Source organism: Fonsecaea nubica (genome assembly GCF_001646965.1).
Source record: "Fonsecaea nubica strain CBS 269.64 chromosome Unknown Scaff120, whole genome shotgun sequence".
In the NCBI taxonomy this organism is placed as follows: Eukaryota; Fungi; Ascomycota; class Eurotiomycetes; order Chaetothyriales; family Herpotrichiellaceae; genus Fonsecaea; species Fonsecaea nubica.
The window spans coordinates 22,538-36,146 of record NW_019173793.1 but is presented as its reverse complement, the minus strand read 5'-3'; the positions used below and the strand labels follow the sequence as shown (position 1 = coordinate 36,146).

At 53.5% G+C, this 13,609-nt stretch overlaps 7 protein-coding genes across 7 annotated transcripts; 4 read left to right on the top strand and 3 right to left on the bottom strand.

Annotated features, from left to right (window-relative positions):
- Positions 1 to 41: 41 nt before the first annotated feature.
- Positions 42 to 1,025, bottom strand: AYO20_10737 (hypothetical protein; the record flags this gene model as incomplete). The annotated part of the gene is made up of 2 exons (XM_022648993.1): positions 42 to 895; positions 959 to 1,025. 2 exons carry the CDS (start codon positions 1,023 to 1,025, stop codon positions 42 to 44), a joined length of 921 nt encoding a protein of 306 aa, XP_022495026.1.
- A 361-nt stretch (positions 1,026 to 1,386) lies between these two features.
- AYO20_10736 (hypothetical protein) lies at positions 1,387 to 3,888 on the top strand (the record flags this gene model as incomplete). The annotated part of the gene is made up of 3 exons (XM_022648992.1): positions 1,387 to 1,509; positions 1,571 to 2,340; positions 2,391 to 3,888. 3 exons carry the CDS (start codon positions 1,387 to 1,389, stop codon positions 3,886 to 3,888), a joined length of 2,391 nt encoding a protein of 796 aa, XP_022495025.1.
- Positions 3,889 to 4,384: 496 nt separating this feature from the next.
- On the top strand, positions 4,385 to 5,425 carry AYO20_10735 (hypothetical protein; the record flags this gene model as incomplete). The annotated part of the gene is made up of 1 exon (XM_022648991.1): positions 4,385 to 5,425. One exon carries the CDS (start codon positions 4,385 to 4,387, stop codon positions 5,423 to 5,425), a length of 1,041 nt encoding a protein of 346 aa, XP_022495024.1.
- Positions 5,426 to 5,711: 286 nt separating this feature from the next.
- Positions 5,712 to 6,212, bottom strand: AYO20_10734 (hypothetical protein; the record flags this gene model as incomplete). Its single annotated transcript, XM_022648990.1, has 1 exon — positions 5,712 to 6,212. The coding sequence occupies one exon, from the start codon at positions 6,210 to 6,212 to the stop codon at positions 5,712 to 5,714; it is 501 nt and encodes a 166-aa protein (XP_022495023.1).
- A 995-nt stretch (positions 6,213 to 7,207) lies between these two features.
- Positions 7,208 to 9,034, top strand: AYO20_10733 (hypothetical protein; the record flags this gene model as incomplete). Its single annotated transcript, XM_022648989.1, has 1 exon — positions 7,208 to 9,034. The coding sequence occupies one exon, from the start codon at positions 7,208 to 7,210 to the stop codon at positions 9,032 to 9,034; it is 1,827 nt and encodes a 608-aa protein (XP_022495022.1).
- Positions 9,035 to 9,896: 862 nt separating this feature from the next.
- AYO20_10732 (hypothetical protein) lies at positions 9,897 to 10,910 on the bottom strand (the record flags this gene model as incomplete). Its single annotated transcript, XM_022648988.1, has 1 exon — positions 9,897 to 10,910. The coding sequence occupies one exon, from the start codon at positions 10,908 to 10,910 to the stop codon at positions 9,897 to 9,899; it is 1,014 nt and encodes a 337-aa protein (XP_022495021.1).
- Positions 10,911 to 11,807: 897 nt separating this feature from the next.
- On the top strand, positions 11,808 to 13,275 carry AYO20_10731 (hypothetical protein; the record flags this gene model as incomplete). The annotated part of the gene is made up of 2 exons (XM_022648987.1): positions 11,808 to 12,366; positions 12,440 to 13,275. The coding sequence occupies 2 exons, from the start codon at positions 11,808 to 11,810 to the stop codon at positions 13,273 to 13,275; spliced, it is 1,395 nt and encodes a 464-aa protein (XP_022495020.1).
- Between the last annotated feature and the right edge of the window lie 334 nt (positions 13,276 to 13,609).

Here is a 13,609-nt window from a genome sequence, read left to right as displayed (position 1 = left end):
AAGTCAACACAATTGTTATCTCTAGTCCTCATTCTTTCCCCTTATGCTATTGACATTTTCATGCCGCCGTTGGCACAAATCACACTGCCTGTCGTCCATCCGCTCTCTTCGGAGCAGAGCATACCGACGACGCCCGCAATTTCGTCAGTGAAAGCTGGCCTCTTACCACCCATACCCTGCAATACCATGCGGTCATATTCCTCGGGATCGCCTCCCGCCCGTGCTCTGATCGCGTCGTCACCTCCTTTGTAGTCCATCAGTGGTGCACTGTCTACATATTTCTGGTTTGTTTTCCAAAACTTCTCGCCCGCAAGACTGTACATGTCCCCCCAAACGGGGCCTGGGTTGATGGCATTGACCGTGCAGTTTTCCGCCAACTCTCTGGCCCAAACCCGGGTCATGGCTTCCAGCGCCGCCTTTGTCCCGGCATATATTGACTGTGACTCACACCCGATTGACGCAGACACGCTCGATACGTTGACAATGCGCCCGGATCGGTCTTTGGGGAAGTACGGTTGACATGCTTGAACCAGCAACAATGGCGCAAGGACATTCACATTGTATTGCTGTCGGAACTGTGTCTCTTCAATGGCGCCCATGTCTGGATCATTCAACAGTTTGTTCCCGGCGATGCCCGCGTTGTTTATAATAATGTCCACCTGGAACGTGCCCGTCCTAGGGTGTGAAAAGTGATTCTTTGCTGTGGCTAGGATATGCGGGATGCTGCGAGTTGGTTCTGCAAGGTCGGCTTGCACTGGGAAGCAAAGGACATCGTATGCTTCAGAGAGTTCTTTGCAAAGTGCTTGCGTTGGCTCGGTGGAAGAGTCGGACGTGTAGACGAGAAGGAGAGAGCACCCTTTGGCAGCGAGATTCTGAGCTACGGCAGCTCCGATACCTGTCATCAGTTAGACAAGCTGCAGAGTTGAGCCTCATCTTCCGAAGAATGCCATGTACACACCTCTTGAGCCGCCAGTTATGATACCAAACTTGCCCTCATGCGGCCGGTAGTCTGTGCTCTTTGGCATGTTGGTAGAAGAGAAAGTCCTGCGGCGCGAGATCGAATTGTCTGCCATTGGGACGAAACTTGAGGTAGGTAGTAGGTGAACTTGTATATTTTGGAACTGTTCAACTCTTAGACCTGTCCTCTGCCCTGCTGGCCCGGCAAGTGGGATGATGGAGAACGAGCGCGGGGACATTTATCCTGCGGCGCGTTCTCCCCAATAATAATATTAACGGCGCGAAATGGCCCGCAGTCTCTGTGGACAACTTTCCAGTTCGTGAAAGTCGTCAACACCCCCCATCGTCTCCGGCGATTTCAGTCAATTGACTCTTCGCAGACAGTCCCTTGGCCTTTGACTGCTCCGCTTCCCGGTCGCATCAAGGTCGATGGACTTTCTCAAATCCGCCGTCGCTTCTGCCATCGCCAAATCCAGCTCCTTTCCAGTCACCATTGGAGACCGTATTGATTTCGGAGACTCTATTTGGATCCTACACAATGCGATCAAGAAGGTCAGTCGGGGGATTTCAACTAAGCTTTGTGATATAACCGTTCTGATGAATGATGGTCTAGGACGACAACTCGCCGTGCTGCCTGTTCAACTTCGATATTCATGCCAACAAGGCTCTGCTGCCCCTAGCCAAAAATGCCGCCCGAAAACTGCGGACGATACGACACCCCGGAGTGATACGGGTGATCGATGTGATCGAAAACGAGACAAACATCTACATCATCACGGAGAAAGTCACTCCGTTGGCCTGGCATATCAGGCGCAAGAGCCTGAGTGAAGAGACTATAAAATGGGGATTGTACAGTGTTTCTTCTACACTGAAGTTCATCAACAACGACGCCTCTTCTGTGCACGGTGCAGTACGCATTACCTCAGTGTTCACGAGTGAGAGCGGCGAATGGAAGCTGGGAGGGTTTGAAGTGCTGAGTTCTATGAATGACGACGATGCGATTATTTACAACTATGGAAGTTCCTTGCCAAACTCGAATACTTATGCCCCGCCCGAAGTGGTCAATGGCGGCTGGTCCGCTATCAAGAAGAATCCCCTGGGGGCTCCGGACGCCTACGGTCTTGGGACTCTTGTGTACGAAGCATTCAACGGGAGTTTCGTGAGCAGCGACAGCCTAGCACAGCCAAAGAGTATATCGGCCAATATGGTCCCGAGCTATCGGCGGCTCATAAATGCAAATCCGAAGCTGAGGCTGAATGCTGGGCAGTTTGTCGAGCAGGGAAAGAAGGTCGGAGGATTCTTTGAGACTCCGCTTATTCACATCACCGAAGGAGCTGAGAGTCTTGGGTTGAAGAACGAGGAGGAACGGAACGAGTTCCTGAAGTAAGCTAACCTTCTGATATCGAGCAGACACGTTGCTTACTCTATTACAGGGAACTCGACAGCCTCACGGATGACTTCCCGGAAGATTTCTTCAAGATGAAAATCCTGCCCGAGCTGTTGAAGTCTGTTGAATTCGGTGGCGGAGGACCCAGTGTCTTTGGAGCAATCATGAAAATCGGGTTGAAAATGTCCGACGACGAATTCGAATCACGCCTTGGGCCACTCATTATCCGTCTCTTCAATAGTGCAGACCGGGCCATGAGAGTATGTTTGTTGGATAACCTACCACTAATGATTGATCGAATACCTCAAAAAGATGTGAATGGCAAAATCTGGCCTGCCATGACGACTGGCTTCACCGACACAGCACCAGTCGTCAGGGAACAGACAGTCAAGGCCGTCCTCTCAGTGATATCCAAGCTATCGGACAGGATCATCAATGGAGAGCTCCTTCGGTTCCTCGCCAAAACAGCCAATGACGATCAGCCAGGAATCAGGACTAACACCACGATATGCCTCGGGAAGATTGCAAGAAATCTAGGAGTTGGGTCACGGTCTAAGGTACTGATTGCTGCGTTCGGCCGTTCTCTAAGAGATCCTTTTGTACATGCCCGAAGTGCAGCATTGATGGCCCTCAACGCCACAATTGATGTCTTCAGTGACGATGATTGCGCCACGAAAATCTTGCCTGTCCTTTGCGTCAGTCTGGTCGACAAAGAAAAGATAGTTCGTGACCAAGCCACCAAAGCAGTCGATTCTTATTTGGCGAGAGTTCGCAAATATGCATCATCTTTACCTGAAACGGCGCTTCCACCAGAGCCTGTCCCAGGAGCAGCCAATGCCGCTGTTCCAGCGAGGATCGGAAATCAAAATGACACCAGTTGGGCCGGTTGGGCAATTTCCTCTTTCACAAACAAAATGGCGGGGGCTAGAGGCGAGATGGCTTCCACGGCGACGGCGAACGGAGCACCTTTGGCACAAACGCAATCAATGCCTGCTTCTGGACGCAACACACCCACCATCAACGTTACATCGGACAAACCGACAACTGGCCCATCAAGATCGCAAGCCTCGCAACCAGTGAAAAGCTCCGCACACGCGATTGAGCCCGAAGCAGGTTGGGAGGAAGGGGACACGATGGATGCCTGGGGTACCATAGATGATGAGGGAGATAACTTCTTTGATGCATCACCCTCGCAACGTACAAACACGACCACCCCTGAACCTGCAGCTGCCTTTGATGATGGTGGCGAACCGGATTTTGCTGGCTGGCTGGCTGCGCAGTCAAAATCTAAATCGCAGAAACCACTTCCAAAGGGCTTATCCAAAGGTACTTCCGCAGCTTCAACGCTCAATGTCCGTCCTGCGGGCCCAGCGAGAAGTGTTTCTGCGGGTGTTGGGACAACTGGGGCGAATGCGAAGAGACCGGCCATTTCGAGTACAAGGACGACACCCCCTGTAGCTGCAAAGAAAGAGATCAAGAAAGAGGCACCCAAGCCTAAAGAGCCTGACATCAATGATGATGACTGGGGCGAGGCCTGGGAATGAGGCAATAGCAGCGCACCAAATTCGCGGATCTGGATGTCATCTCTGTTGTCACCATACCCTTTACGCGGTTTGAGACACTGATGTTTGAGCCCTTTCGCAGTCAAGCAAACAGCTCTGTCGGAAACATCCACTGTCCTGCCACCTTCCTTCGTGGTCCGCTATTCTCATGATCGCTTTTCTACCGCCTACACGCTTTGTTGGAGTCATTGACATGGTGCTCTTGAGCATGAGTGTTTGCTTGGCCATGGAAACGACAAATGACTTTTTCTGATTGCGATAAACAGAGCCGAGTCATTGATATAACGAGTGCTGGTACTGGAACACTCTGATGACGGCACCAAGATTGTAACTCGCGACGTCAACCTTGGAGATGTCGACCCTCCCACATTGGCTGGGATATCACACAACGACGGTCCTCCCACATCCCAGAATCAGAGGTGGACTAGCTAAAACCCCTTCAACATATTCTTCTGATACATCCAACACCTGTTCCACCATGGAGAGTTTCTCTGAGGAATTCATCGAAGCAAAACCAACACAGCAGGCACAAGCTGTTACTGTATTAGATGACTTTGACTCACCACCCAAAGACATCTTGGTTGATCCCGACTCCAATGGGGTCCGCCGACTGCGTCTAATGGAAGAGGCACGGCGAAACAGGTTACGGATGGAAGAACAGCAGAGAGAAGCGCTGCGTGACGCCAGAAAAGACATCGAGATGAAGATGTCCACACCTCAAAAGACGACCAACTCCGAACAAGAGCCGAAATCGAAGAACAGACGGAATCGTGGAGGACGGAACCGCGGTAGTCAAGGCGGAGACGTGATAGCCGAGCAATTCGCCAATTCTCAAGCACAGCCAGAGTCTGCGGGCCCAAGTCGGCAACAAGTCGATTCACAAGGACAGTCACTACAGCAGATGCCTGCACCCAACAGTCTTACCGGCGATACTTTGCGGCAGACGGCCCGTGCATCAGGTCGACGGTCGCGCAACCCCCTGGAACAGGTCCTAGCTCCAGAGTCCCAGGGGCTACTGCATTCGCCTGGAAGCGGCCTGAACCTGCAAGATCCCTATGCCCCTCTGAGAGCTGGACCACAGAATGTGCCGCCGGAGCTAGCTCTATTGCAGGCAAGAGCTTCAACCTGCGGAGTTAATGGTCGTCGATCTTCAAGGGCGGCTTCAGGTGAGCACACACAACACCCATCTTTCTCACCACGCACCTCATGGGCACCTCTTCCACCTTGGACGCCTCACGGTCCTGCGGCAGGGTCCTCAAATATCATCACGCAGAGCGACGAGGACAGCCACAGGAGAGGACCACCGTACATCGGCCCTACTCGAGCTGTCGAGGCAGAACGTCTAAGACAAGCACAGAACTCACGCGACGACCCGAGTTTACAAGAAGAAATAGCCTGGGAACGAGACGCACTTTGGAGGATTCTGAGACAGCAATTTGGCATGGGCGATCCGCAAATTCGGGCACTATTGGAAAGCGAAAGAAACAGGGACAGAGTTATTGAGTGGGAATTTGTGTAAGTTTGGGTGTTATCTTGGTTTGGGATAACTCTGAAGCGGCTCTATTTTGGCGTTGAACCACCCTTGAGCAGTCTAAAGATCCGTTGAGGATTGTCCATAGTGCGTTTCTGATGCTGGCCGTTCATTCGTATGCCTGTTCTGAAATACCCCATTGGCAAATGACCAAGTGTGCACTCAAGAGCGGACACTGACGGGCGTCCTGTGCGTTTTCTGCGTGTTGCTAGCCGTGCCGTCCTCAATGATACTTTTTGTGGTCAAGTGTTACTTGACCGCTCATGCCTCTTGACTATTTAATCCTGCCGTCCTTGACCATCTCTCTCATCACCCGTATGGTTTCCTCGACTGCCATCTTGGCCACTTTGGTCTCTTTCTGCCTCTTTTCTGCCAATGCTTTGACGTCGCCCTCACACTCGGGATGCAGCCACTCAAACGTGTAGGTCATATAGAGATCCTCGCCCTCTGGCCCTGCTCCTTGCGAGATGATGTTTTGGACCTTGGAGCCGTCGGGTTGGTGGAATTCGACCTTCATTGCCTCGTACGCGACACACGTCTCCTTCACCCTCCTGTTCCCGTCTCGAAACACAACCTCGCGCACCGTGACGGGTCGGCCTTGCTCATCTTTCGACTCGGAAATGACGTCCGTGGAGAGGAGGGCGCCACCGACAAAGTCCTGGCCCGCGCGGATCTTCAGTTCGAGACCTTGCCAGATCTGCGAGATAGTGAGTTTCGGTGAGGTGGATGGAGGGTTGATGGGTGCGGTGTAGGCGATATTGTTCGAGGGCGTCATGGCTAGTGAGTACTTGAGGACCGAGGGTGATGATGCAATGAGGAGATGGACTGAGAGATTCCTGGAGTATTCTTGTCGTGGGAATAGGATAGTGTGAAGGTCAATTGTGATCGTCGGTGTGTCTTATTATGCGGGGTGCAAGCAACATGTTTGGGGGCCGCTGCGGGTGTTGACCGCGCCAGCTGCAAACGAGAACGAGCACATGTCCAGTCACCTGCTGTTCACACATCCTTCGCCTGGTCATTCCACTGAATCTTCACAGAATCCATGCTCGAACGGGTCCGGATTCAATCGTGTCCCTAGCCTTCATACCAAGAGGTATCTACCAGCCATTTTCCTAGACCTCGGTGCTCACCTGATCAATGCACACAGAATCGGACGACGACAGTTTCGGAGCTCTTGCGCACTCCGAGGCAAAAGCGAAAAAGGAGGAGGAATAATGACATGCCTTCACGTTATTATGGTTCATTGAACAACTGGATCTTCATTGCTCGTTAGGCACTGTGGTCCTGTTGCTCTGGAATTGGCGAATCGCGAATCCGAGCCCTTCAGGCTGCTTTCAGGCCAGACTGTAGCTGTGCCAAAGCAGCCAGACTTCTTCGCGGCTACCATCGGACCATTATATCCGCGGCATCCAGAGAGCCAATCTCGTGGATCCATTCCGCCATTGATGGCCTTGCTGCCTGGAACTTCATGTCAGCAGCTGGTACATCTTGCGCGAAAAAGTACGCTCGAGCCAATCACGCATCAGGATTCTACGTTAGTCAGGAACGCTTCAAGAGGCAAGGGTTTCTGCCTGGGATGGCACTTCCGGAATGCTAAGGAGTCATGCATCGCACGTATTCGGTAAGGAACAGCCTCTGGGGCTTCTACAAGCACAGGTACATATATCGCCATGCCCCGCATTTTGATGGAATGACACTGCCCTGTTTCTCTATTCGCGAGTTTGTTGTTCAAAAGCTGTATCCCTCCGCACGATGACAAGCACAGCCATCATGGCGGACCTCCCGCTGATGGAGAAGCCAAAAAGAACTCGCAAAACACATCACAAGGTTAGGACTGGATGTATAACGTGCAAGGTCCGGCGCAAGAAGTGTGACGAGGAGAAACCGTTTTGTCGCCGCTGCACAAGTACTGGTCGAAAATGCGACGGCTATGTCAGTCAGACTGCCGACCAACCTTCAACGTCAGAAGAGTCATCACCGCTGTATACCGAAGCCGACGCAAAGCGACAGAAGACGGGCACTGGCAAAGTTGCTATCCCGGCATTGAACAACTCGAAGACCCAATCCGCTCTAGACAAACTCTGGCGGCCGCCATCCAATGTCATGTTTGAGTCGGACAATGACTTCTTCTGTTTCGACTTCTTCCGGTCTCGGACGGGCCCCGAGTTCGCTGCATATTTCGACAGCTCAGTCTGGCGAACATACATTGTGCGAGCATGTGTGCAACATCCCACAGTACTGGCAGCAGCAGCAGCAGTCGGGGCTGTCCACCGAAGATTCGAACTGGGAATTTCGCGTGAGGCATTTGAGTATTGCGACATTGCGGATAAACTATACCAGAAGGCACTCCGAAAGTTGTCGGATGACATGGCTTCACATCCCAATGCCGCCGAGATCAACATGATTGTCATGAAACTCTTCAGCATTTTTGAAACATTCCAGGGCAATTACGATGCGGCACAAGTGCACATGACGAATGGTCTCAAGGGCGTCCTGAGTGGAAAGATGCGCACAACCTACAAGAATACGCAGTATCGTGCCGTTGAGGTAAACCATGACAGTCTGAGGCGCCTCTTCCTTAGACTGGAGCTTGAGTCTGTCCGACTATTTGGAGGCGCGGCCAAGATCCTCAGCGAACCGGCAGAGTCAATGCCTGGTCCATATCTCAGTCCATTTTCCCCGACGGGGAGCGAAACCACCTCCTACCCTGACCCAAATCCTCTTTCCATCCCTCGCATATTCGACTCACTCTCGCAGGCCCGTGACATTCTCTTCACAGAAGCAAATTGGATCTGGCACACATGGGGTCTTCTCGAACAGGGCTTGCTGACAGGCACGGGTTTCCAGCGTCACCAAACACACATCTCCCGTTTGTTGCAATGGAGTATGGCATATGCAGAATACAGCAAGAGCGGAAAATGCCGGAACAGCCCGCAGGATCGACACATGTCTCAGCTTCTCAAGGCGTATCGCGAGGCCGCATATCTCCTGTTACTTACACAGATGGCCTTTCACTCCGCTGATACCGGTGAAGTGATCGTGCCGTTGTGTGACCCGCCAGAAACCTGTGACTGCCACAAGTCCTGTCGGAACTACGCCGAGCGCAAGGAAGCCTTGAACGCCCACTTTGCACGCTTGTTGGTCCTGAGCGAGAGCATTTTGAACCGTTCATCCTTCTTCGCGTATGATGAGCACTCGATGAGTGTCGACAGTGGAATCGGACCCCCAATCTACATAGGAACAACGGACTGTCGGTCTACCAAAGTCCGGTATCAAGTGACATCCCTTCTCAACAAATCGGAGATCCAGTCCCGCGTATGGGACACTTTGGGCGTCTACACCATCGCCGAAAAGCTGGCGAGCATCGAAGAACACGCGGTGGTCCAGTGCGGCGCTGTGGCGGAGGAATTGGAGCCGAAGTGGGTTGATATCACGTTCTTCCTGGATGAGAGGAAGGTACTGTTACGCTATTGCCACGCCGATCGAGAAGGGAGAGAGGGCAGATTGCGAGGAACGGGATTGTGGACCGGCGAGGATCGATGGGAAGAGAGCGGGAGCGGCGGTCTTGTCTGGACGCAGGAGTGGGTTGCCTATTAACAAGCGAGGACCGATGTTTGCGATGCGCTTTAGCGGAGAGTATTCTCTAATTACACGGTAGGATCGGGCAATGGGGGTCCTAGCTATCACCACTCTGAGACCTGAGATCCTGCCCTGATTTTGGAAACGAGGGATCCGGCCCCTTTATGATCAATGAAACGGCAATAGACTATTGCCCATGTAGAATATATCATCAGAAAAACCATGACATTTCTCTTCAGCATCCGTTTCTCCACGGACCAACTCGAGCTGGCGGGCTTTGAAGAAAATAAGACAAGGGAAGCAGGGAACGTACAAGTAACATAGTATATATCTGTCCTTGCGGTGAGCCTCGATGGTATGGACAGGCATGTATTTACTTTTTCGAGCGTTCTGCCCTCTAGAATTTATCCTGGCCGGGTCCTAACGAGGCAGCAACTTGATCTGATCTTTCTTTCAGCCGCGGGGAGATAACGGCTCCCTCGCATGGGAGATTGGAACGTGGTTGTTCGGGTACAATTGAGTCGACAGGTAGACAGGTAGGCAAGCAGGACAGCAGGAAGGCAGACGGGGATTCTTCGGCCAGCCAGCCTGGATCCTCTCTTTCTGCCACCCGGTGGAGCTGCTCGCGCGTTTGTCTGTATTGGGACGACACGGAAAGACACTTGCGTGCTCTGTGCCGAGGGACAAGAAGAGAATTTGGTGATGGCGCCGATTATGGGCCGACATCTGGTGCAAAATGTATGTGTATCGATAGCTAAGGATTTTCTCGGAGTGTCCCTTGGCTTGGACGCCGCAGAACCGTTCAGATGCGCTCAATGAGTTTCGGCATGCTCCTCATTAAGTACTGCTCATCCCGAACATAAGGACGACCACAGCACACTCAGCCTCGCCTGCTCCTCCTGAACGCAGGGAATGCCCCGGCAGAAGACCCATCTGTCCTGGCACTGCTATCGACGTCCCGCACCGCCTTCTCCCTCTGTCCCTCGGTGTTGTCGACTACTCCCCCTCGCCCAGCCTCGGTCAATTGACTGTGCCTGACCGCCCTCCGCCTCCCGGTACAACAGCAGACGCCGCAACAGGTGCCCAGCTGCATGAGGAACCCACTCAGATTGAGACCCGTGGCGATCCACATGAACGCGAGCATCGGCTTGCCCAGGCGCGCGTGGATGTTCAAGTCGGCGGCGCCCGAGAACTTGTCTTGGAAAATGAGGAACATGATGGTGGCGATCAGCGAGGCCACCGCGGTGAAGAGCAACGCCGCCAGGGTCAGGATCGAGATGGGCAGCTGCCGCAGGAATATCCGTTTCGCTTTATGTTGCCACCGGGGCCGCTGGGAGAAGCCTAGCGGAGAGACGAAGATGCAGAGAAACGTCAGGCACGTCCCGACCAGGAAGCACGAGAACATCCAGAAGGACGCGAGGCGGACGAGGTCGAGCACGTCGATGACCTCGCTGGGCAGCGTGATGGACGCCCCCGCTAGGAGTTCGTCCAGGATGATTTGCACGGGGTTAAACCAGTACAGCGTCTTGGTCGGGGAGCAGTACGTGATTCCTTCGCCATTGTAACCTTCACAGAAATTCCACAAGCCGACTTGGTAGAAGTCGTGCAGCCCGATGGATTGGGCTATGCTGTTGATGAAGATGGCGTTGGGGACCGAGGCCGGGATGATGTTTGCCAGGTCGATTTTGAGGAAATAGGTAGAACGGATGACGGCCTTGTCGTTGATGTTTCCTATCTCCACCAAGATGAGGAAGATTGTGGAAAGAAGATAGATTATCGCCGCAAATGTGCGGAGGGCTGTCGGTTTCGACTTTGCGTAGCCATATGGGACCTCGTCGGATGGGCGGTCTCGGTTGACGGGCTTCTCAGATTTGGCGCGTCTGAAGAAGGCCATGCTGGTACTGAGATGTCTGGGAAGCCAATTCAGACGGGCCTCCTCATCGAAAGGTACTGATCGACATGGGACGGATTAATTGATACAGAGGAGTAGGGAACTTGTGTGTTGGGCTACGACATCTGGAAAGATGTGTGCCAAGATTCTCAGCCGCGTAGGTTTCAAGGATCTGTGGCAGGGATCGAGTGTGAGAGCAAGATGCACTCGTAATAATTGACCGTGGCTTGGACGCAGAGAGCTCAAAAGGTGGATTTCCCAATGGGACGTTCTGGTGGCCAGGAACTATGAATGACATCACGAACATCAATGATGATCCCAGCCTTGTCTTGCACTAAGACCCACTAGCTTGACGTATCACTTCCCATACCAGTAAGGTCAAGTGGGGCATAAGGCTGGAATCGGCAACCGGGCGACAACCTTGTTTCCGCATCGCAAAATTATGTCAAAAGGCCACCGCGACGAAATGAGGGCGCCGCCAATAAACAGCCACCACGTCTTTTTGGGCCGAGTGAATCAAATCAAAACAGTGCTCAATGGGAGTCGAGAACTGGCACTGTAGCTATCCAAGGGATGTTGCTGGGTAACTAACCTGGCCGTCCTGTTGGGTGCCAACACCATCGGGCAATGGGGTTTTCAGTGGCTTACGAGTATTTCTCCGAACCAAGCACCCGAGCAACGCGCGTCATCGAAAGGTATTGGATGATGGCACTCATGCACCCAGGTATTTAGTGTGTGGTTCCTGGCAATCACGTGAAGTTTTTATCCATCGCTGTCTGTTCAGACGACATGCCGTCTCCGCCTATTGCCAAGTCCATTGTTTCTCGAAAAATGTTCTACAACGCTTCTGCCTCTTAGATGCTGTGTCCATCACCGGGCTCAGCTTAAGCGGTATCAGACATGCGGCTGATAACATCCCTTGCCCTTGCCGGCCTCGTGCTTCAAGCGGTTTCTCAGTCCGACAGTGAGAGCGGAACGACCGAGACGACAGACACACCCACCGCAACTGGCGCCGATTATGCCACCAGCGGGACCACCTACGCCGACGAGTCCAGCACGTTGACCATCACAGCAACCACCGACTATGCCACTGTGACAGACCTGTCGAGTCTTTTCGCAACGTCAAACGGTACCACAACCTCATCCGGTACAGAGTCCGGCAATGCGACGACGACTTCGACATCATCCTCCGCCACCGAAACTGTGTTGGTAGGCAGTTCGAGGACAACAAGTACCTTGAACGGCACGGCGACCACGAACCAAACAGCCTCGAGCACATCGTCTACCGTACCGCCCACAAACACCGTCCCGTGCAATGGACACCCGTCATTCTGCAACCGCAAGTTCAGCAACATCACCTACGTGGCGGCCCATAACAGCCCCTTTATCCGTCCGGGGAATCTTGCCTCGAATCAAATGCTGGATGTTGAGACTCAGCTCAACGACGGGATTCGCATGTGTACGTTTTGTCCATTCCATTGTCTCTCCGTTCTTGGCCAGCATGAAGCTAAATGATGAGTTTGCGATTACAGTACAATTCCAAGCACATCTCGAGGACGGGACAATGTACCTCTGCCACACGTCCTGCGAGCTTCTCAACGCCGGCACGCTGCAGGACTACCTCACCACCGTGACCAAGTGGCTGCGCAAGCACCCCTACGACGTCATCACCATCCTCATGGGGAACTACGACGTCGTCGCACCGCAGAATTTCACCGCGCCGGTGGTCAACTCGGGGTTGATCGACTTCGTCTACACGCCCCCGACACAGCCCATGCCGCTGGACTCGTGGCCGACGCTCGCCGAGATGATCTTCCGGAACCAGCGCGCGGTGGTCATGCTGGACTACGAGGCCAACCAGACCGCGATCCCCTGGCTGCTCGACGAGTTCTCGCAGATGTGGGAGACGCCCTTTTCGCCAACGGACCGCAATTTCCCGTGCACGCCGCAGCGGCCACCGGACCAGGCGCGCAACGTGCGCGAGAACCGCATGTACATGGCGAACCACAACCTGAACCTGGACGTCAACGTCGCGGGGATCAGCATCGACGTGCCCTTCTTCACGTTGCTGAACGAGACCAACGCCGACGCCGGGTTCGGCTCGGCCGGCCGCGCCGTCCTCAACTGCACCACCATGTGGGACCGCCCGCCCAACTTCCTGCTGGTCGATTACTACAACATTGGCAATTTCAACGGCAGCGTCTTCCAGGTCGTCGCGGACGCGAACGGCGTGACCTATGACCGGGACAGTTGCTGCGGTACGGCGGGGTCTACAAGTGGAGGGATCGTGCTTGCCGGTGATCTGAGGCGCTCTTTTTGTTGGGTGGTCGTCGTCGTTGTCGGTATTTCTTCGCTTTTGGTATTGTAAGGTTAGGATATGGTTATGCGTGGACGGCGGGTCATGTTTGCATTCATGTTTCAAAGGCATGGCAGAGCCATGGGCTAGACTAAATTCTGGATCGGAGGTCTGTCCGCTAGACAGCACCGCTTTGGTTCGAATGCACGATTAGAACGAGGTGTATCAGGGCCACGAGACTGTGCCGTCGTATTTTGGAATGCAACTCGATCGCGAACAGACCCGAAGGCAAGGCTTGCTGGCGGTTTGTGCTGCCAACCCCGCGGAAAACGAACGTCATGCGTCCACCCATGTGGAAATCAACTACGAGCACAGAGCGAACAGAACGACGGACACTCTATTGAGG